This window comes from Anopheles gambiae, chromosome 3 (genome assembly GCF_943734735.2).
Source record: "Anopheles gambiae chromosome 3, idAnoGambNW_F1_1, whole genome shotgun sequence".
NCBI classification, from domain to species: Eukaryota; Metazoa; Arthropoda; class Insecta; order Diptera; family Culicidae; genus Anopheles; species Anopheles gambiae.
Window position 1 is genome coordinate 72,610,753 of NC_064602.1, and position 22,888 is coordinate 72,633,640.

Below are 22,888 nucleotides of genomic sequence, written 5' to 3' on the forward strand. Positions count from 1 at the left end.
TTCAGCCCGAAACCGACGCGACCCTGATTTGGCGACACTAATGGAATTTCGATGCACGCGATGGATTGAGTTGATTCTTTCGCTTTTTTGCTTTCTGTTTTGTTTTGGTTCGATTAAACCATCTATCCCTTTCCCCCCTTTCTTTGGGGCACAGGTTGAATGGGGTTTTGCAGAAACGCGCAGCTTGCGTTGACACCCGGCCGCAGCTCGTTGCGGTGGATTGATTAACGCCGATCGATGCGAGGCCGTTTTTGGGGCCGGTGATGCGCATCGTTCGCTTTTCGTCACTTCGGCGTCATCGCAGAAAGAAGCAAAGATGATTGATTGATTGAAGGGACTGAGTTGAGCTGAAAGGGAGCGAATTAGATGCTTTCACTTGAGCGTGATTGAAGGGATACGCTTTTATTAGTACAGCGAGTAAGATAAGCTTAATATGATCATTGCATAAATGCAAAAATCCCTTCATAGAGAGACAAAAAGCGCGTACTTAAAGCACGCCGAATGCAGCTGGGCTATCTTATCTTTGATTAATCGTAAGAAGCGAACGCTCCTACTGCGTCGATCTTAACGTTTCTTATCCCCCCCTACCACCTTCGGTCGAATGCGGTCAAGCATTTAAAAGCCCCTTTCGGTTGCGTTACAATACTTATCTACCACGAGCAAATGTTAATATGCAATCTAATGTCTAACGTATTTTTTTTTGTTTAGTTTCTTTGCACCCTTTTCCCCCTACGCCATCGCCCTGCTGCTCGAGACGGCTTAAAAAGGGCTCCCCGGTAAAGGCATTTGCGAGAGTGTTGAGATACGGCTACGGCATAAATTATCCCACAAATGCAGCCGCACACGGTCAAGAGCAGAGCTCTTTAACGCAGGCAACCGCAGCAGCAGAGAGCGCAGACAGACACGGTTGAGCGGGCTGAGCTTCCAGGTTCGAGTTTCGTGAGAGTGAGTGCCAGGTAGCTCACAGCTGGCGCACTGGAGTCCGTCGAAACCGCGCCAACGCGCGTACGATCAATGAAGGGTTTACGCTGGTGCGCATCGGACGCTGGGTTCGTCGCTTTGTCGTGCGTTGTATTCTTACGTTCCGTCGTGGTACAGTGCAGTCGTTTATTTGTGATGCCGTTTGGCTATTGGTTTGTTGTATGTTTTCCTGTTTGTGTGTGTGCGTGCCTTTTGTGTTGTTGTCCTGTGCGTTGTTTCTAAACCCCATTACCCGTGAAGAACACCTGTTTCAACGAACGAGCAGCGCGCCGTGGCAGAGTCAGCAAGAATTTGTAACCATTTGGGCTTTGAAGAGCTCGCCGTACTCGAGTGTGATTCATCGAGCTTGGGCTGTTTGTCGAAGGGAACGGTGAACAATTCCACGACGCGCCACGAGGCACTGCGGGCACTGGTGCGAGCGAAGGTGAAGTTCGTTGAAAGTGACTTTGTAAGGCGTAAGGCGTTTGGAAGTGTTTGGAAACCGCGCTGGCAGGGAAGGAAACTGAAAACTGAGCCGAGTGTTTTGAAGGAAGAAAAGAACGACAACAGCAGAAGCGTTTAAGCCAAACGATCGTTCTGGCATTCAGTCGCGAGTGGTTTATTGTACGTACGAGTTTGGCTTAGACGAGCTTCTAATGCGCCCATGAAAAATACGGAACAAATTTCGCCCGTCGAGGGGAGCGAACGAATTTTTTCAACCTAGCGAGAAGATCTCCCGTCCCGGCGAACCGTTCAAGATCTTGTTTGCTCAGTCTGTTATTGTTTTCTTCTCTGTCTTTCATTCCTGTTTGGCGTTTTTGTGCTTGCTTGAGCATCTTAATAATTTTTTTTGGTTTGGTTGGAATGGCCATAGTGGGCCGTTTCTAGTTTCAGTCTCTCTCAAGTTTCGGTGCCGCGCAATCGAGGGAGGGTATTATTCAAATTTAACGGTGTGAAAACGACGATCGTCTCCGGCACCTCCATCGAAGGCGACGCCATTTGTGGGACCGTGCCCAGCCTTTTACGCCACCTCGGTGCTCGGTTGCGTAGGTGAATGGCGTGCGCGTGTCGGAAGCGATCCCCGTTTGGCCTGTCGGAAGTGTTGGCACTCTGTACGGTAGATCGGATCTACCTGTGCGCGCACGCTGTTGACGTGAAAACAATCGCCCTTTGACGGAAGACGTCCATTAGAGAATGGCCCAGTGTCATTGGACGGGTAATTTAACCCCTTTTCCGCACTGCGAACTTGACCGGAACAGAAGACAGCGGTTAAAATACATTTGGGAACTCCCTCGAAGGTAAAAGCAGCCCGCCAGCTGAGGGATGAATTTATGATGCTATCGGGAAATGTGTGGAAAGTGATGAAAAATAAATAGATCGCTTGCAGTCACACCGAACGTAATTGCCCATTGAATGTTGGGAGTGCGGGAAAAAAACAAGAGCTTTGTAGTTGTCCATCCGTAGGGAATCTGCTCACCTTTTGCTGGACGGTGCTGTGTTGTGAAGGGCGAAGAAAAAAACTGTGTCACGAAGCTGTATAAAATGGAATTTAGGAAAAAGGGAAAAGCAATCAGTGTGATGAAGCAGAACACGAAAGCTTTTCCTTCTTACGGTGCGGGTAAAAGCTAAAAATAATAAAAATTAGTGCTTCTTTCTCTTATACCTTCTCTCTGCGTGTGCTTATGTATGTGTGTGTGTTTCTTCTGCAGCGTGCGTCAAGTGATTTGTAAAGTACGTCCCAGGCGACGAACCTACAACGGCAAAGTGTTGTGGTCAGTGTGCTGTAACAGTGTATTTGAAGAGTGCAATAAAACACAGCGAAAGGGTGGAGGAAAGCTCATACTTTCCTCGTTCATGCCTTGTCTAGTGATATCATCATCATCATCCTCATCAGCGGTGTAATTTTTTCTTCACTATTACAAGTAACTTCAATGCCTCCCAAGAGCGAGGCACGCACTGTTCGTGCTTAACGAGAAATTTACGCAGACGAGTGTAAGTGCCAGCAGCAGCAATAACGTGAAGAAGCAAAAAACACAAAGTGTGCGGGTGCTTTAATTTATACGCACCGACCGGTTGTTGTTGTGTGACGTGTAGTTTTTGGGGCGAGGGTCGCCTTCGCACCGTATCGCCTCATTCTGAACGGACACTTCCGTGACTTATGGGAATTAAGTAATTAAAAAATTTCGCCTCATCATCATTATTGCCACCTCGGCCACCGCTTCGTGTTTGGTGCTTCGATTCTGCGACCTCGACGTCATCAATCATCGCGCGCACAGTTTCGGTACGGTGATGCTCCGTGTCGGTGTGTTTTAACGTGTGCTGCTGTTGTTGTTTTCTTGGTTTAAGAGGTTCCGCAAACATAACCGATGGGATTAAGCCAGTGCCTTCGTATGTGAAAGTGTACCGAGTGAGTGAGGCTTCGCTTTTTTTTTTTGTTCGGTGCCTGAGTGTGTCCAATTCCGATGCTGTGTGCGATCGAAGACATAATTTGGAGAGTTTAAGCGTTTTTTTTTGTTTTTGGTCGGTGCGCTGTTGGATGCTGTTTTGTCCGGCTGCCGTTTCTCGGAAAGTGATCCAAACCTTCACACTTCCTCGCGCGCGCTCGCGCATCATCATTAGCGTACCGGTGCGGTAGAAGCTGCTCATAAATTAACCATCCCCTGGCAGTGGCTGTCGAGCCGAGAAGGAAAGGAGCAAAAAGTCTAGCCGGCGAGAGAAAGAGACCGAAAAAAAAGCAAAACTAACAAAGGTAAACACCACACAGAAATCTTAACCGGACGATGAAGAAGAAGCAAAACAAAATCTGGAAAAGCTGAAGCAAAAAATTAGTCAACTTTCACACCGCCCAAAATGAAGTCATGGACTTTTTTTTTGTTCATTCAGCTTTGCTAGCCGCTCGTTATGCTTTTTTGAGTATTTAAAATGGTCCACAATGCATTTCGTTTCGCCAATGTGCTGTGAACGTGTCTGTGCTTATGAATTCGATCATGCACACAGTCGAAACTCGCATCGAATCGATCGCTCTTTAGTTAATTGATTCTGATATTTATGCGTGTACCACGGTCGGTGTGACTGTGGGTTGGGAATGGGTGGAAAGTAGCAATGTGGTGAAAACCGGTGCACGCGCGCGCGCGCTCGCACTGGCGGGGGAAAACTGGCCACTCCATTAGGCGTGTGCGTACAAAGCAATAGCGAAGAAGCAGAGCCTAGCCCGGGAATTACGAATTCGTAATAATCCCGGGACCGGTTCGAAGGACAGCGGTCTGAATGAAACTGAAACTGAACTTGTGTCGATGCGTAAAAGGAGGCAGGAATGTGGTAAAACACAAATCGATATCGGCAATACTGACTGGGAGCGGGGGGTTGGTTAACATTCCCTTGCCGTGGGGATCATTGTACAGGGCTTTGCTGAAAATATCGAATATTGTTTTTAGTTGTTCTCAATTTATAAGATATTTTTGTGTCAAATCTGTTCTGATCTGCGTCAAAATAGCATTAGGAAAGCATACAAACTTTTTGAAAAATTCTTACCTGATTGACTTTTACGAGTACAATTTCTTAGGCAAAGAGTGTCAGGCGTTTTCATCGAAGCGTGCGTCACAAATCCCCTGCACCAATATTGCAATGAATAAATAAATAAAAAAGCACATAAACACACATGATGATGTGTGTACTAAGGTCTAGTGACAAGCTGGAGACAAAAAACAACTATCAACCAACATGTCCAACATACATGAAAACAACACAAATTGAAACGACAAACAAAAAAATTGAGCCCATAAATCGGGTTTGCGACCAGCGCGAATACGAATACGCAAGCGCAAGCCCGAAGGAATTGGATGCGAACGATTGCGCAAAGCAGGGGTCTCGTACGCGGCGCACCCAGGTGGCGGGATCTGGCGTAACACACTCTTCCACCGCCCGCTGGCAAACCACCGAAAGGGAAAGGGAAAACACACACACACACACACACACACACACACACACACACGTGTTCGCGCCAGAAGGCTTTGACACACTGTGTTACCGCTGCGCCCTAAGCCGAGGTTTAGTGGCAGCAAGCAGAAGACGACAAGGAAAGCAAAAAAAGGGGGCAACCACATGTGTGTTTCGTAGTACAACGACGCTCGCGGGCAGTGGTTCGATTCCAGTATGAAATATTGCCCCACAGAGAGGGAGAGCGAGCGCAACCGAGAGAGCATTTGGTTTGGCCGCAAGGAAAACCCGTGCTTGGCAAGAAGTGTGAATGTGTTATACGCACACGCAAAGTGCAAAGACGAGCGTGCGACAAACAGGTGCAAACATAATTGATACCTTGCGGATGACGCGCGGGGCTCTGGCCGAGGGAGATAGAACGCGCATAGGAGGGTGCGATGATCAATCGGATGCGATTACGCGCTCCGTGTTTCGTGGATCGAGATTGTCAAAGCATGCTACTAATCGTGGGATGCTTGCTACACACTAACTCGGGGGTTCGTCGCTTTCGACACCGCGATTGCAATCTTTCGTTCAGACTCGTTCGATCTCGATATCGATCAAGCGGCAGCACGGAAGCCGCTGACACAGGAGGGACACGCCGCTGTGTCCGTGTGGTTTAATGCATGCAAATAATGGGCTTGGCTTTGGGCTCGGGTGAAAAGGGATCGTTTCCGCCAGTGCCAATCGATCGCGGTGGCGTGATCTCGTTCTCGGCGTGCCTGATGATAGGGCCACTCGGTACCGCCTGGTGCCCCCGTGCAGGTGTTTAATGATTATGGAGCCATTTTTCATACCGCTTCTCCCTCCCCCCCCCCTTTCCCCCAGTCAGCTCCTTTCTCCATCGTTCTACCTACTGTTTTCACCGTTTATCGCAAAGAACTTCATTTCCCTTTTTTTGTTGCAAAAAAGCCGCCAACGCTGCACTCTCTCTCTCTCCCCTGGAGGGACTTGGACAGAAAATGAGCCGTTTGCAAAGATCTACACAGATATACATACACAAAAAACGGTACTGAAGTCCTGTGCGAGTGATAAACGTGATTCCGTGGCCTTGTGACCTCGTAAGCACAAGATGAAGATTGATGCCCGGGTTATGTTGTGTTCGGGTTTTTTTAACTTTTGCACAGCAAATTTCTTTCTCCTCCCTCTGGCTGCGTGTCTGCGTGTGTCCAGCGTGTGGATGATGATCTATAGCGCGAAACAACAGCAAGCAAGGAAAAAAAGAGCCATACTTTGCATGTTCAACTTTCTTTGACCCTCTCCGCGCACGGAAACAAGCGGATGGGGCATGATTCATCCCTCCCTTCCACATCATATCTTTCTCTCTTTCTCTCTCTTACTCTCTCTCGCTCTGTCGTGAAAGGTTTCGGGTTTTGGGGCGGATGCGTGATACGGAATGAACCATCATTGCACGGATGGCCACACGCGTACGCTTGCTTGCGGGAGGGAAAACCGAAATTTAAAAAGAAAACGCTCCGCTCACACACCTCGAGAGGATTTTTTGGCAAAAGGAAAGGAAACGGTGGTATTTCTGAATGCAGAAAGACACTCGCGGGCGAAAATGCAGACCGAGAAAAAAAACGGTTTGTCTAAATTACGATTTCATTACCACCATTATGATATGGCCTAGTTCCGCCATACGGCACACGTTGTTGTGTTGTTTTTTTGTTGTGCTGGTGTTTGGTCTGTTTCGCTTGTTTCGTTTTCTTTTACTTTGTTGCACTTCTGATGGGCCCCCGTGTCAGTGTGTAAAAGTGTTTTCCCTTTGGTGAAGCGCCTTCGGTAGACTGGTAGAGGTCAAACGGCAAACCATTACTATCATCACCGTACGACTTTTTGGTCGATAAATTTCGATAACCGCTTCTTTTGGAGAGTTGTTGTTTTCTGTGTTTGTGCTGGTGCAGTAATCGTGTTTGGAAAGGTATCGACAGCTATCGATACCGTGTGCCTTTTAAGGTATCTTTTGCGCTGAGCGTTTAACGATCGCTTGGGAGAAGGTTGCGTGATGATCGATGTAAGAGTCGAAGAAAAGATTACTGAGGTGTGCCTCAATGAGAGCTCCGCTATGAGTTCACGATCGCTTAAATTACTCCTGAAATACGCTCGTTTAGAGTCAGTTTATTTGGCAATATTATGCAAAGCAAGGTTAATTCCACTTGTCACCATAAAACCCGAAACCTTTTGCTGCAAGTCATTCCCCTTTTGTTTTTAATCAGCTCTTGATTGCTTGAGTCACCAGCCCTCTTTCCACTCAGTTGTTAAGCCTGACAAGAAGGAAAACAAGACAGTACAATAGTTCGTTTCTCCGTTCTGCTCGGCTGCCTTGTGATCACCACACACCCGTGAGCCACCAAACCGTGAGCGCGTTCTTTCTGCTGGAACGGTACGGTTCTGCATATCATTTCTCTGCTGGCGGGAAGGGTAACCATTCTTCACCATTTTCCCGTTAGCTAGCTCCAGAATTTCCGCTCGAATAATAAGTGCTGATAAAGCTTCACCACACACAGACACACACAACAGTGCCAGAACAGATTGTTTGGGAGGCGGATATCCGTCGAAGAAAAAAACAATATAAAAAAGCAAACTAAAAACCCAAACAATATCGAACCATTCGTAAATGGTTCGATACGCCTCTGCTCCCATGTTTGATAGTTTGAGGCGCCATTTTTCAAATTTACACACACACACACACACAAACATACACGCCAATCAGCACCATCTGATGGCGGTTGCGAAGTTTCGTGGAATTTGGGCGTTCTATTGTCTAGGCGGCTCACGCGTACGGGCTGACGCCTTCGCACGCTGGGTCGCACGGGTAGCGACGAACCCCGCCGAGGATTAATAATTGTGATTTATGAAAGTGCAAACTGCAACGCCAGTTGCTTGGTGCTTTGTCCTTTGGTATGGCGGGGACACGCTGTTCGCCTGATTAATGCAGCAGCGTATGGCCGTACGCGTTGGCATCTTGAAGCGTTGTGCTGCGGTTGCGGTTGACATTATGCGGCACCCATTTTTAATCGAACTCGAGCCACTGAGATCGCGACACTGAGCATTTACATCGAAGGGCACAGACGGGGCATGGGCGGGCGGCAGGATAATTGCAGGCTAATTCAATGTTTTATTGCTCTAAATGAATTAATTATACGCGTGCGAGACAGCCAAGGAGACTCGAGTTCAAGCTGGAATCGAGTGCGTTAGATAATGCTATAGTTTATTTACCTGTTTGCGTACATGAGTAGTTTTTCATATAGGAGACGCTTTCTCAACGCCACAAACGACTGGTTTGAGGATAAACGGCACTCGCACTCACCCGGATATATTGCCTAATTGCTACCGATTGACATATCAGGCATGAGTTATGAAGCAGTGTAACCCTGCTGATATGTTGCCAAGACAGTGTAGCCTTGACTCTTTTATCGTGATGATAGCCAAGACCCTCTCAAACAAGGCAATTAGAGGTCCGTTAGACATACCACACCTTGCTCGCTCTCTCTCTCTGTCTATCTCGGTGTCCTCGAGACAGGTTAGGGTTACAGGCTAATGAGCTTCGTCGGCTACTTCACTGTCTTGATTGTTCGGCTTTTTTTGCTTTTAATAGCAAACTGGGACAAATATTCCAAACCAGACAAGTTCCGAACAAGCACACTTGTCATAGCGAACGACGTGGTAGCAATTACACCGAAACGAACGAACTTGTGACCCCCGTGTGGCCGGTGTAGCCGGTTTTACTACAACAAAACCGGGGCTCCCTCTTTCACCTGGTGGGTGCGCCCGGCGCTTTGCAGTTGCGGCAAACCAATGTACCGGTAGTTCACGGAAAGCCTTTGTTTCTTTCCCCTTCAGCGAAGCGCAACGGCGTAGATTGAGCAACGTAGGCTCTCGCGTTGGAAGAGAGTTTCCCCCCTTGGGTGACTTTATTAGGTTTTAGGCTTGCTCGGCAAGACAACCGATGGTTAAGGGTGAACGTCTACGTGGCTACCGGCCACACTTGCGGATCGTTACGGCCCTGCAGATAGCGATCTGCTCACGTACGGGACGGGTCCGAGATACCTACGGTTGAAAAATATTAAATCAGTGAAACAGCGCGATCCCCGGCAGTTTACGGTGGTGCGTGATCAGTGAGCAGAAAATAAAAGCATAAACTTGTGCCACTACTTCTGCTACCATGGCGTTATTGTGTGTCTGTGGCCAGTGTGGCCGCAAAAAACAAGAGTTTCGCAATGAGGGCGTTCGCTTTCTTGGGCGAAATGCTTTATGGAACCTGCCAGTATGAGCGATTACAAATGTATACAAACTTTTTAAAATTAGCTATTCTTGCCGAAACACAACTGGTCGAATATCGTCCAGCAAACCTAATTAGAATCGATGAAAAAAAAATCGACGAAATGTGTGAAGACAGCACAACAGCTGGCAATGTCTAGCGCTAATATCGCTCGGGTTGCCCTGTTCGGGGTCGCCGTATGATAACATCTGCCTCGGCGTATGAATATGTATGTAGCAGCAGTGTTTGAGGCAGGCTTGAGCGGGCTCGAGACACACGCGTACGATATGAATGTTGTGTTGTGCACAAACCACGGCGAAGTAGCCGTTCTTCTAAGCAGGATTAGTCGTTGCTTGCGCAAACCCGAAAACCTCCAACCGAAGAAACGAATAGCCATGCGATTACTAGAGCACACGTTAGAGACTTTTTGGTTTCATTAGTAACGCTCTGATGACTGTTCCAATCTGGAACGAAATTAACAGGTCCAGGCTTTGCTGCCCGTCCTGCTGAGCTGTTCCCGCTATCATCCCGCAGAAGTGGCTCGAGGAAGCTTTCGGGAGAGCATTGAACAGCAGAGTCTTTCACCGTTTGAATGCTCGTGATCCGTCAGGCGCAACGCACAGACTCAACACTGTTTGGACATCATGTATATTCGTTGTGTAGATTTGTTTAACTTCCACTCAGAGACTCTCTCTCTCCGCCTTTTTGGAGGAGCTGTTTTGCACATTAAAACCACTGCCCGTTTGTCAACGTACGAAGAAACCGCTCTAGCCGGAGCTTTTGAAGTAATTAATTCTGCTGCTTACTCGAAATTTGTTGTTTTTCAATTACCCCTTCTCCCCTTGTCTTGTTTTCTTACAGTTGTTTTTTTGGGAAATTATTGAAATTAATACACTGATGCTTAACCTCGGGCACCTGCCATCGCTTCAATCGTTTTGTTTCTATATTTACCCGGCGTAAGTACGGCGGATTGATGATTGTTTTCTTGTTTGTCCACGGTCGCGTTTTGCAATATCCGTGCCGATTCGAAGGCTATGGTTGTGTTCTATCCCTTTTGCCAGCAGCCGAAAGTCTGTCAGGTGTAGCGAAGCGGTACGGCGTGCGGCCAGCTCAGAGCGTTCTCTCGCGTGGAACGCGTATCGGCCAAATCGGTTAGCAAAAATCTATTAGCGTGTGGTGTGGAGCAAGATGTAGACAGGATGGAAGACAGAGTGGAATCAATAAAGAGGGAAAGAAAAAGATCTCTGAAAGCATCACGCAATCCAGCTGAGCAAAGGGATTACGCAGCACTGTCGGGCCGACAGTCGACTTGCAAACGAACGCGCACGAGTGGCGGTGATTAGCGGTGCGTTTAGATCGGCTCGAAGTTATCAACCGTTTAGCAGCATTAGCTTGTATTAGCAGATAGCCGGTTAAAGCATTGCCACCGGATAGATTGTGTTTCTGTGTGTATGTTGGTGAGCCTTCGCAAGACATTCAATGAGGCAGCAATTTTGCACTAATCGCACTCAACGCTCATTACATTCCCATTCAGCATTGAGTGCGTGTCCTTGAGGTGTTTTTGGAGCAGACTTTAAATTGCTTACAAAAATAAGCACATACACACACTCACACACACACACGCACACATACAGCTCAACAGGATGTATGAAATGATTCTATCGATGTGTTCGATTTCCCTAAGCGCCATTGCCCAAATTTCAATAGCAGCCCTCCTTCGCTTCTGGTTGGCGCTGGTTTTGTAAGGTCATCAGGCTGCCGAATGCTTCCAAATGCCGAAATGAAGTGTCAATCCATTTTGGAGTCGGGGGTTCGCGGAGGTGCCATAATCTCTGTGCTTGAAGCTGTCAAAATCACGGTGGATTTCACGGTGCGGTGGAAGTTGGAGGGACGTGTATTCAAATTTCAAGGACCACCTGTGTCTCCTCTGTTCAGGCTTTGTAGGTAGGTGATTGTAGAAAGAGGCACAGGCACGGGCTGAAGGATACACGAGCACTCTCGAACCTAAAATCAAGATGCCAAGGGGAACAAGCCTCGAAAAACTGCCACTACACATGTGTGTCGGTGTGTTTGAGTACAGAAAGTGTGAAGAAACATTGGGAGGGGTAGTTAGAACTTTGGAGATTTTTTGCTTATTCGTTGCTTGCCGACGATTTAATTTACTTAGGGTTGCTTGAAGGTTGTAAGGCGAGTAAATGCGATATCGAATCAAAATTCGGATTTGACTAAACAGTGGTAAAAAATTGGAAGCTTTTATAGGTATTCTTTGAAGATCAGTTGCACCGAGAGGTATAATTTTCAATCATATTTGCGCTTGGACAAGGGTACATGAAAGCTAACATGACACCAAAGACATTGAAGAGAATACATCATGAACAGCCGTTGAGCTGCAATTCCAAAAGTTACAATCTGTTAACCAAGATTCGGAAGTTATACACAACTCTGCTTCCTTTCCATTTCATCGTACAAAACGACAGGAAGTCTGCAGAGCGTAGAGGATATTGCTAAACGGCTGTTACTTCCTGGCGGCAGGCCGGAGACAATATGCGATATGAATGCGCTGTTGCTGTGTGAAACCTTGCAACGACTTACCGGCGACCGTCGTTTATTCACTTCAGGCCCCAGGATTGAATGCCACCGGAATGCCTACACCGCCGGAAAGGTGTTGCAAACCTTCCAGATGTTCGTTTCGATGCAGTGAGGCACTGGTTGTTTGCTTTTAAAACAAAATCCAGCATAACCGATGCTTCACAGAGCTCTCCGTTTTAGAACGCCTTCCATTGCACACAGAAGAACCTCCCGGTGGGACGAACGGTTGTGTGCACGGGGCATTCGTGCACGGGGACGTGATGACAATCAATCAATTTGCTTTTGATCGGTAACGGCGTGCGCATACTTATCAAGCTCCAACAGCGATGGTTCTGCATTCGCGTGCCGCTGCCTGGAAAGCTGGGAAGTAGCTCGCGCGCTTTGGAGCAGCGAAAATATGAACCTTGGCAACGGCTTGGTTTGTGTTTGCCCTCGCGCCAAAACGCAAAAGCAATGGCAGACGCATCGCGTTGCAAACCCATTCAGTGAAGCTCCCAGTCAGTCGGTACGAAGTCGCGACATTCTTGTGAGAGCGTTGCAGTGCCTTCCCGCGAAGGAGTTGGCGGGAGCATGTGTGGGTTTGAATAATGAAATCACATCACGATTTTTCGGCCGATGAGTTCAGTGTGAATTTCTCATGCTACTGTACTGCAGCACAGGGGAGTAAAAGCAAAAAAAAAAAAACATTCTCAACGAACGTCGTTCACGGTGAGTTCCTCGAGCTGGTTCGCTTATTTACTGTCACCCATGGATCAACGTGAAACGTGAAACAATGTTTGGGCGAAGCAAACCACTGTTCTACAAGCAGCTTAAAGCTGGCTAAAGAGGAACATGCTCCATACCCCGGTCATGGATGGTTTGTTTTCGTTTACTTTTCTGTTCTCGCTCAGCGCAACCGGGGAGAGAATGTAACGCGATCGTTCTGTTTGGTGATGGCTGTGTAAGGTTACTGTTTTTTCGTCGGTTTTTTATATGAGTCATTAATGTTTGCGAAATGGTGTAGCGGGTTTTGAGTCGTTTATTTACTGCTTACGCTTACGACACGTTTGCCTAACGAGAAAGGTGTGATGTGAATATGAGAGGCCCGTCAGGCCCTCTCCATAGGCCAAGGTTCTTTGGCTCCGATTTGCTGACGTTCCGCTGCTCGAGCGACTCGAGTCGGTGCGTTTTAGTTATGATGCTTCACTGTGCCGAAAACAAACCCTCCTCTTGAGACTCGCCTCGAAGTGAATAGAGCGCAGTGTACCCTTTGCAACAGCAAACCTCCGTCCTGTCCGCCTTCTCAAAAGGTCGGGGAGGTCCCATCAAAACCGGGTCCTGTAATAAGGTAATTGAATGGTCTCGGCTCCGGTTCCAATTATTTGCCTTCCTTCCACAACGGTGCGGCAAAAATATCATTTAGTGTGCCACGGCGGTGGCGGTTTTGTGTGGCGCCACGACGGGTCCCATCCGCTTCGCGATGCGTTTGCCCCAAAAGGTCTTCTTGGGTAACACCGTTTTGATTTTTGCAACAAACATTTGCCTTTTGGCCGTTTGGGTGTTTTGCGAGTCGTGTGGAATAACGCCAGCCTAACCAGTGCCTAACGAATCCCATATACGAGCGGGTTTGATCGATCGGTTTACCCCACTCTCCGGGCTTGCGGTGGTGGTAATAGGAGTCGTTTGTACGGGGAGGGAGCACATGGCAAGTGTTTCACGATCCAGACTCCGCCACGTGGCCCGTGGCGAAGCGGTTTCCAAGAGACAGAGAGTGCTTTTTTTGCAAAAAGGCGCGGACAAGATCGATTGAGTAGATCACGAGCCGTGCCCGAAGCGGAGTTAGTGGTGAACAAAAAAACCAACCCACCAGCTCAACCAGCAGATCACAAATCATATCTCTCTGCGCTTGTTGTACTGGTCGTTGTCTTAAGGAACTACTCCGCCTATCCCTCGGTGACTTGGGTTGGATGGGAGGAGTAGAGGGCCTGTAGAATCATAATTAGTATTCATATATTCAAATTGAACGCTAAGCGATATGGCTATCGGGCGTGTGTCGTGTGGCCGCTGTCTCGCGTTGGTACACCCCTGTCCGTGACATAATTAAGACACCTTCGCTTTTGAGAGGATGGCGCATTTTCGAATGCCAAGATGCGTCGTCTATTGTGTGTGTGTGCGTATGGGAGACGTGTTTTTCTTTTTTCGGGCTGAAGATCTCTCCTCACACCACAGCACGATCGATTGTGGCCGCAGCTCGAACGAGGTCGGTAGGCGTCAAGTGTCGACCGGGCCGAAGAGACTTGTCGAAGAGGAAGATCTCACGCTTAGACACTCGACACTCGACACTTCACAACAACCAGGGCTTCCGAGGCGAGGCTCGGGGTTGAACGTACACAACACCACCGGTAGCAAACGGTACCGAAGGGCCGCCCGTGTTTGAGGAGCTCGGCTGACCTGCTTGCACCGCGAACACGCACCGCCGCACGTCAAACCGTACAATGGCCATGTACTCATCGTGTGTACCAGCCCGAAGTACGAGCAATTAAACTGCCTGGGAACTGCTCCCTTTTCTCAAACAGCAACAGCAGCAGCTGCATCCATTCTTTCCGCGGTCGTTTAAGGTTCTACACTGCCAGCCAGGTCGGGAAAGAAGAAGTCGTGACCGACTGGTCCTCGGCGGTCGGCGGTGTTCGCTCGCGGATGTAGATCATTTCCAACGGTCCTGAAACGGCAGGGTTTGGCATTCAAATGAATATGAGCGCTCCGGTACATAGGGACGAAGTAGGTGCCGGGTGGCAGCAGGATGTATGATGGCAAGATTATTCCAATTACCGGATCAGGTGTACTGCCGGTGGTGGTTTGTGGTGGCTTTCGGGAGACCTTTACGAGCGTTCGTTGCTGTTATTGCAGTGCAATTGAGCAATTCTAATGCCTAAGAAATGTAACAAGAATTCCGTCTCGTTCCATTAGAGCGAAGAATGGATGCTAATTGTGCTTTAATAGCTGTTACTCTATCAAGGTCGTACCATTATTCTTGGAATGTCTTCAGAGATAAAAAAAACCCATGAAATGCCAAATGAATGTTTGATAGAGGATTTGTTGGAAGAGCTCTAAAATCCAAATCCACCGCAATTCTCCATTCATTTCGGAAGATATTTGATTGCTTAACGCTCATCTTACCAAAATCTAGGTGACTAGCCTTTCTGTGCGTGACATTTTGGACGAAGGTCTGCCCCGAAAGTGAACGTCTAACGCTCCCCAAAAACCTGCTCGAAAAACGACACTGTCACACTGTCTTATAGAGCTGTATCAGAGGTCTCACCTTTTTCTTTTAATCGTTACGCTTCCAGGCCACAACAGGAGGTTTTTGAAGCCTTATCTTTGGGTCACCGTTTCGGAAGCGGTTAATAATATTGCGTCCCGCTTCGCACGGTCCGCAAATTACAATCAACGCACGCAACATAATTTCCGCTGACGCAAACGCTTCGAACGCCGGCTTCAACGCAGCGCAACAAAAAAAAAAAAGGAGAATGGTCCACCGCATACACAAAAGGTGAAAGAATCGATTTCCTGCGATCGATTGCAGAAGCAAATGCACTTTTTTAACGTTCGCTCCGGGAGTGCTTGGGCCGCACCGGACACCCTCCGGACAAGTAAGGGGAGGTCGTGTTGCTGACCCGCTTAAAAAAGCGGACCATTTTTCGGAAGGTGCACCTGTTGCATAAGCGGCCGACGATAATCTTAGGTTCGGTTGTGGACGTTCTACCAACCAGGCCACCAATTATCATCACGTTAGGTTCTGTTGGTTTGTGGGGGTTTAGGTTTGGGGTGTGTTTTTTTTGCGTTTCCTCCTCTTTAAACCAGACGGAGTAACCGTTTTGTGCAAATCGAGAATTGAGGATCGTCTTTCGGGTATCGGGCCCGGGCTCTATAATCTTCCCTCCACTGCAACTGGTTGTAGAAATTGATCAATTTGTCTTGACTGCTTGTAACTCGGAGTGCTTCTTTAACTTGTTTTCCTTGTTTTTTTTTCTCGCCTCATTCGCATTATTTCAGCTTCCAGTGTTGAGCCTACGGACGGATACGGATGATTTGATCGTGCGTTGGGCCAAGTGCGGATCATGCTGATCGCCGGGTGGTCGTTGCAGTGCATCGCTTAATCATGAACGGTAGCAGCGTCGCCGTGGTGGATCACCGTCCCAAGGGGCTCGCCGGGACGGCTGCAGCACGGCATCCGACGGCAGCGATCGCTTCCTCCTCGAACTGGGCGACCAGCGGCGGTGGGTATAAGCCCACCCGACCGTCTCCGATCGGACAGGCGGCAAGCTTACCGCGCCGTTCGAAACAGGATGCTGCCGAGGAGGAGCGCAACGAGAGCGAAGATGATGATAGTGGCTCGGTGCACAGCGAGGGCAACGAATCTTCGTCTGGCACGGTGAGCGACTTCTCGGTGGACGAGATACCGGTGTGGATCAAGGGCGAGCAACGGTGGATATCGGGCGTGTCCGACGACACTACCTGTGGCGATCTGATCGAGGTGCTGGTACAGCAGGAGCAGGGCGCTGGCGCGGCGACAGCGTCCCCCGACGTGAAGGACTACTGCATTACCGAGCGTTGGCGACAGGTGGAGCAGGTCCTGGACAATGGGACGAAGATTTGGCAAATCTGGACGGCATGGGGAAAGGCGCAACCGGAGGTAAGAATCCTTTTCTGTAGAGTCAAAATCAGTATCAATAGGTGCCGCTAGAGGGTTACGATGGAATCCATAAATTACGTAACGATCAGGTCAAACCTGTACGTCATTTATGGAGAAGGATTGCGTCCATAGTTACATTTTGTTGCACTCAAAGACGATTCAAAGAGTCTGAATGCTAGCATGACGTAGCTTATGGATGACACCAACACAGATTCATTTTTATTTTCGCCTATTTTAATCAGCAAATAGATTTTGAATTTCAAAAGACTTTTAGAATGTTAAATTTTATGAGTCCCAACGATGATCTGATCGCTAATTTATGTTCATTTTTAAAACACTTGACTTTACCGCCGAGCTTAATGTTAATCAAAAGCACATATCAATTCATTATCCTTCGTGTTTACCACCCAGTATTACCATAAACCTTACAACCGATCGCTTGTTAGATGCTGCAAACTGTTCCCCCAACAAAACCATTAAAGCTCTCTGCTCTCGGTGTCTTAAAGCCTCGCGCGTCATATGCGCCATAAATGGTAGTCCATGAATGCTCATTGATAATCATCGAGGACACGGCCGGAGTGGAGCGTTTTTTGCTTCAAATGCCACGAAGAGGCAGAAACTGATCCGTAATGTTAACCATTTTATTGACAAGCTGCTCCATTAGATGAACACCTCAAGGGCACTGGCGGCTGCTGGAACCCCTTTCACGCTGGGCAAAATGGCACAGCCACCATTACCACCGCTAATCGGAACCCTAATGCGTTCACTCACCGTTCTCTCTCTCCACCTCACAATCCCTATTGCCGCAGGTGAAATTTATTCTGCGCCGCGTGGACGGTTCCCATGGAGCGAGCGGGGCGAGCAGCGGTGCAGCGACAGCGACGGCCACCGGCACACCGCACGGCACGGTCGAGCGTGATCGTGACAGCGGTCGCGGAAGTCCTACGGGCAGTATCAACAGTGCAATAGTGCGTCGCAAGCGGCACCGGGCCCAGAAGTCGACCTTCGCCTGGATGACGCACGGCCAGACCATCCATCCAAAGTCGTCGAAAACGTCGATCGAGCGGCTGATGAAGCTGATCCTCGAGCAGGGTGACATCATCCAGCAGCAGCTGTCGAAGCTGCGGTAAGTTGCGGAGGACTCAGCAGAAGAAAAAAAAGGATGACAGGATCAGTAGGATGAGTTATGAGTCATAATTTCTTCTCCTCCTTTGCAGCGATCGCGAGATGCAGATCAACATGATCGAGGAGGAGCGGCACCGGCTGCGGGAGCGGGAGCACGGCAAAAACTATCTCCTGGAGACGTACCTGAAGGGGCTGACGGAGGCAACCGAGACCGATCCTAACGCGATCGATAGCGGTATTACGTCGGAGGCAACGACGACGGCTTCGCCGGAGATGGATTTTGCCCCCGAGCACGACTCGGACAACAATGCATCGGGCGGCGGGGAAGCGTCGGTGCGGGAGCAGATCAAACTGCTCGAAAAGATCGTCTCGCTCAACAAACAGATCCAGCGTGAGGAGGAGTCGGCGGTGAAGCTGTACCAGAAGGTTCGTCACTATCAGCTTGAGGATCCGCCCGACGAAGCAAAGATCCAGGTGGAAGAAGCGCTGGCCAAGCTGAACACCTCCATCGATCAGGATACGCACGAGCTGCAGCTGATTGACGAAAGCCTGCGCCAGTCGGATGCGATGCTTCGGGAGAAGAACGAACTGCTCCGAAGTCTTGCGGAAGAGCTTAACCATCAGGAAGCGGCCGATGCCAAAGTGATCATGGACTTCTCGCAGCCCACCCCCGTAATGAGGGTTGATCGAGGACCGAGTGAAGTTGATGGTCATCCGAACGCAATGGCACATCCTTCACATCCACCGTACGTACCGTACGGTCCTACGAAACCGCAGCACAACTATCCCCTCTACCCGATAGCGGAGATCCCTTCAAAACCTGCTCCAATCCCGGTTGGACCAGGAGAACCGGCCAAGATCGTTATAGCGAGTAGCACACTGCCCCGGAACTTCCAGCGCCCAGCCCTGGCGGCTCCGGTGGGTGGTATGAGCGGGCTGGCCGTACCGCCGGACGCCATTTCCGTCCATCAGATCAACAAGTTCATCCAGTGTAGCAACAATCTGGGCACGAACTGTAACACCAGCATCGATGACAAGGTGTGCCCCAAGCAGCTGTTCCATTCGGCCGTTTCCTCCGTCGAGGGTCAGGGCACGGTGAAGGCGCTGACGGAGGACTTCGCCAACATGGGAACGCTGGTGTGAGGCGGTGGAAAATGGAGAAGCAACACAATTTTCGCAACCAAATCGAACGAAACCGAAGAATAGGCATCGCACTGTAGATAGGACCTTGGAGGTTGGTAGAACGCTTTGCTGAAGAAGAAAAAAAAAAGAGTTAGAACACATCACATCATAGTCGCAAATTACAAACCCGTACCAAGTAAGAATGCTACTAAAGTATATAAGTAAGTTGTGTCGTTTGTATGTCCCCCCCCCCCTCCTGGAGCCTTTTGCATTCCCAAAACCATTCCCATCCATGGCACAAAGCGAGTTATTATTGTTTAGCGTTAGCAGTATTTTGTTTGTTGAAAACTAGACGAATGAGTTTGTGCGTTCTTTGCGTTTATTTTCCATGGCGCAATGCCGTGTCGTTTGCTCCTACCGTCCAGCTCAGCGGTAGTAGACCCCTAAGCTGGCTAGTCAAATGGTAAGATTTCAAAGCATTTTTGTTTGTTTGTTGGGTTTGTATTGTTTGTTTACTTACGAGCAGGTAGTGAGTGTAGGCGACTAGTTACGACTAGATGTTAATGGGGTGTACGTTGCAAAAATGAAGCATGGGAATCATCTCGTCCATTGAGCGATCCAACACACTTTGAAAGTGTGATGAGCAGGGATGGGAGCGATCGGAGTGGTAGCAGCAAGCGAATAACTTAACCAAATAAACACGTTCAATACCATATTTATACAAATGTTAGGTTCAATCGGATCGGCTTGTTTGATAGAAGTGCAAAACGATGAAATAAAGCTATATTTTCTGATATATTTTTTTCATTACAAACCATGTGTATCGCGAAACTAACCCTGCACGCGTTAATCAATTGCATACATGTAGGCGCCTACTGTTGGTACGTTACATGCCAATGCGTTACATGTGATTTCAATTTGTCGTCGCCGAAATCTCACTTTCTTCGGTTCAATAGACCTAGGGGGGAACCATTTAAACCTTTTGCATTCACTGTGGCTCACAAATCTGTTGAAAATGAAGCAATCCAGCAACGAAACACATTTACGATGTAAATCACACCACGCGGTGGAAAAAGTTTTAGCGGCACTGGCTCTCGCTCAGAATCTTAAAACACAAAAATCGTTTAAATCGCAGAAAACGGTAAATAAAAGCTTTTGCCTGTGTGTGTGTGGCTTCGGCGCGTTGTTAAAAACGAATGAGTTGAGGTGTGCTGTCAGTGGAAAAAAGGGCTGCAGCACAGTTGATCCGGAAGCCGTAATCACATCCCCGCTGTGGGGAAGGGTACGGAGGGTGTAAACTTTCTTTCCCCCGTTAGCGGGCGAACGAATGGAGTGAAGAAGACGTTGCTACGGACGATTGGTGCTTGGCGGAGCAATCCCTTCAGCTTCAGCAGAAAAATCGACATAAAAGACACATCACGCTAGTTGATAGCCGGTGTGGGAGGAGCGGAGTGACGCTTCAGCGATGTTTCGACAATTCTTTTCGCGCAAGAAATGAAATAAAAGTTGAGAAAAATGCCGCAAAAGTACGTGATTAGCATTGACAATCGCGGCGATGGGATGTGATTCTTTTGGTTTGAGCAAGGTTGAGGCGGAGTGAGAGTGGGTAAAGGGGGTAAGCTTTCAGCTAGAATCCCTGGAAAACCCCATGGAAAATCCTTTCGCAAGTCGCATTTCGCAATGAAGGCAAGCGAGTGGTAAGAACCTTGGGAGAAAGGGCGTACCAAAGGGCGTACGATACTGAGGAAAGCAAGTATAGAAAGGAAAATCCACCAGCCCTCTCGGGTTTGCACAAATCCTTCGCAAACAACTGCAAGAATGCAAAGTGCTGGAGAGGTTGCAAACCGGTGCTGCTGCTGTTTTGGAGGATTGTTTTTGGTTCCCATCGCTCGCGTGTCGACGTGTGTCTGTGCTGTTGATCGAACGAGCGTTTTGGGGTGCTTTTCGTAAGTATTTTGCGGTTGATTGTGAGTGTTTTTTCCTTCTCTTCTTGATTTTGTTGCAGTTCAAACAACGCCGATGAAGATGCGTCTTCCGAAAATGGTTGCGCTGCTCATCAAGTTTCATTGAATTGTACCCCTTTTTTGGGGAGGTGGCTTAGGGGAAAGGGGAAGGCTTTGAGCAAAGAGTTTGTCGAGATTTGAGTTGATCGATCGTTAAAGCGCTTTCGGGGCATTGAGCAAAGCTTTAAAAGGGTTTCTGAATGGGTTTGTTACTTCCTTTACAGTCCTTATGAGACGACTAGGAATGGTTAACAGCACTGTTAAGCTTATTTTACTGTACAGATAGCATGCATTTAGGCGTTTTTCAAGCTAAAGATGATCCTTTTAGCCGTAGTTTCTCTTACATTAGGTTGAATATTCACAATAAGTAAAGCAATACCGCTTAACATTTCGCTCAACCGTCAATCAACGTAATGGAGACGGAGGCTAATGTTTTATGTAAAATTATGCAATTAAAGTGCTTCGGCTCGTTCCTCTTTTTCCCGAATTAGCATCAATTGAACATTGCTGTAGCGTCAGCAGACTGTAAAATTACATTCCAGTTTTGGAAATGCACACCACCTTTTCACAGAAGCGGGTACATAAATCCTACTACAGCGCAACTACACATCCAGCGCAAGGCTTCTGTGCTTGCTGGTCCACACTCTGTCCCCAAATATTAATTTATATTTCATTCCCATTTGACTGTCGTTGCTTCTTAAGCGGATTAAAATTTTTGATCTGATTGGCTTCTTGTACTTTTGCCTCACCCACAATGGCCGGTTGGCTGGTCAGGTGCATACGCAAATTGACAATGCTTTTCCGCACCGAATGAAGCTGGCACGGTTGTCCAGTTGCAGGTGGTGTTTGGGCTAAAAAGAATTCATTCATTCTAACCGCTTAAGGGATCCAAACGGCGATGGAAAACTTTCCCTTTGGAGTGACATTTTTCCCGCACAAAAGCGTACGAAACGCTTTAGACAAATGAATAGATTTTGGAGCGCAGAGTTAGCCCCCGTCAAGTCGCGATTGGATATAATGGTCACAGTAGAGCCGTTTTTTTTTCTCGAAGAGTTGTGGATTTTTTGTCACAGCTGCTGCTTCTGTCTCGCCTGTCCCGAACATTCGCCGTTGATTATGAATGCAAATCTAAATTAATAACATTTATCTCGTTCACATTTTCCATCTATTAAGCGTTGTTCTATCGTGCGCGCTTTGCGTGGCGCAACCCACCCATACACCAACACACACACACACATACGAATAAAGGGTTTGTGACGTTCTTGTTTTCCTTTCCTGTCCTGCAGCGCCGGCTTCCCGAGCATAGCTCGTTCAAGCAAAGTTGCCCATTTTCCGGCACACCTTTGGCAAGGGGAAAATCCTCCCCTTGAAATGTACTGGGTGACCGGGTGGCAATGTATGCATGTTATGGGTACTGAATAAATTATCATTCGACACTGGCCCGTTTGCCAGGAAGGAGTGAAGGTGCAGGAGTGAATGGCGATGAGAGAAGACCAGAAGACCGGTCCCCGGGCTGCGCTTGTGCCGGTGTTGGAATCTGGGAATGTTTTTGGGCTGTTGAACAATTCACTCAACCTCTCTCTCTCTGTCTTTCTCCCTTTCTGGGTATGCTGGCAACATGGCCCACTGGCAAACATTTTCGCCCTCCCGAAGGCGTTATCGCTTTGTGTGTGCTGCCGTTGTGCGCCTTTCTCTCTCTCTCTCGCTCTCTCTGTTTCACTTTCAACCACCGAAACAATTGCGGTGCAACCGTGGAGGAGGCGTACGCGATTGCCCAGTGGGGCAAGGGTACGGGCTTTGACGTTTATGTATAAGATTAACATTAATTTGTGCCTGCGAAAATTTGTTTTAAATAATGAATTCCACAACTCTTTCCGGGTGGCCCTTTCGCGCATTGATGGTGTGATGATGGATTTGGACGAATTGTGTGTACCTACACACGAGTCGTCCAGAACGGGCAACCGTAAAACCCAATCGTGGAAAAGCGGATTGAGGTGTGAATCCGATATGAGTTATGATGATGATGATGTATGCGGGTGATGTTCAATGTTTTTTCCTCTTCCTTTTTTTTTGCTTTGTTGCAGTTTGCCCGTCCGCTTGTTCGACAACTGTGGGACGTTGTACTACTGGCGGTTTTTCTCGTCCACTGTCCGCGTTTGTGCGTTCGATTTTTCCATCCCG

The 22,888-nt window shown here is 48.3% G+C and overlaps 1 protein-coding gene across 3 annotated transcripts; it reads left to right on the forward strand.

Annotated features, from left to right (window-relative positions):
* The first annotated feature begins 1,013 nt into the window (after positions 1–1,013).
* Positions 1,014–19,518, forward strand: LOC1269141 (ras association domain-containing protein 10). 3 transcript variants are annotated; one of them, XM_061657748.1, is made up of 5 exons: positions 1,014–1,140; positions 2,670–3,709; positions 15,818–16,457; positions 17,267–17,583; positions 17,675–19,518. In XM_061657748.1, the coding sequence occupies exons 3-5, from the start codon at positions 15,924–15,926 to the stop codon at positions 18,723–18,725; spliced, it is 1,902 nt and encodes a 633-aa protein (XP_061513732.1). In that variant the 5' UTR covers positions 1,014–1,140; positions 2,670–3,709; positions 15,818–15,923; the 3' UTR covers positions 18,726–19,518. The 3 variants fall into 3 exon arrangements, with proteins under 3 accessions (XP_061513732.1, XP_061513731.1, XP_061513733.1); XM_061657747.1 differs by having other exon boundaries at positions 1,032–1,092; XM_061657749.1 differs by having other exon boundaries at positions 1,040–1,133.
* The last annotated feature ends 3,370 nt before the right edge of the window (positions 19,519–22,888 follow it).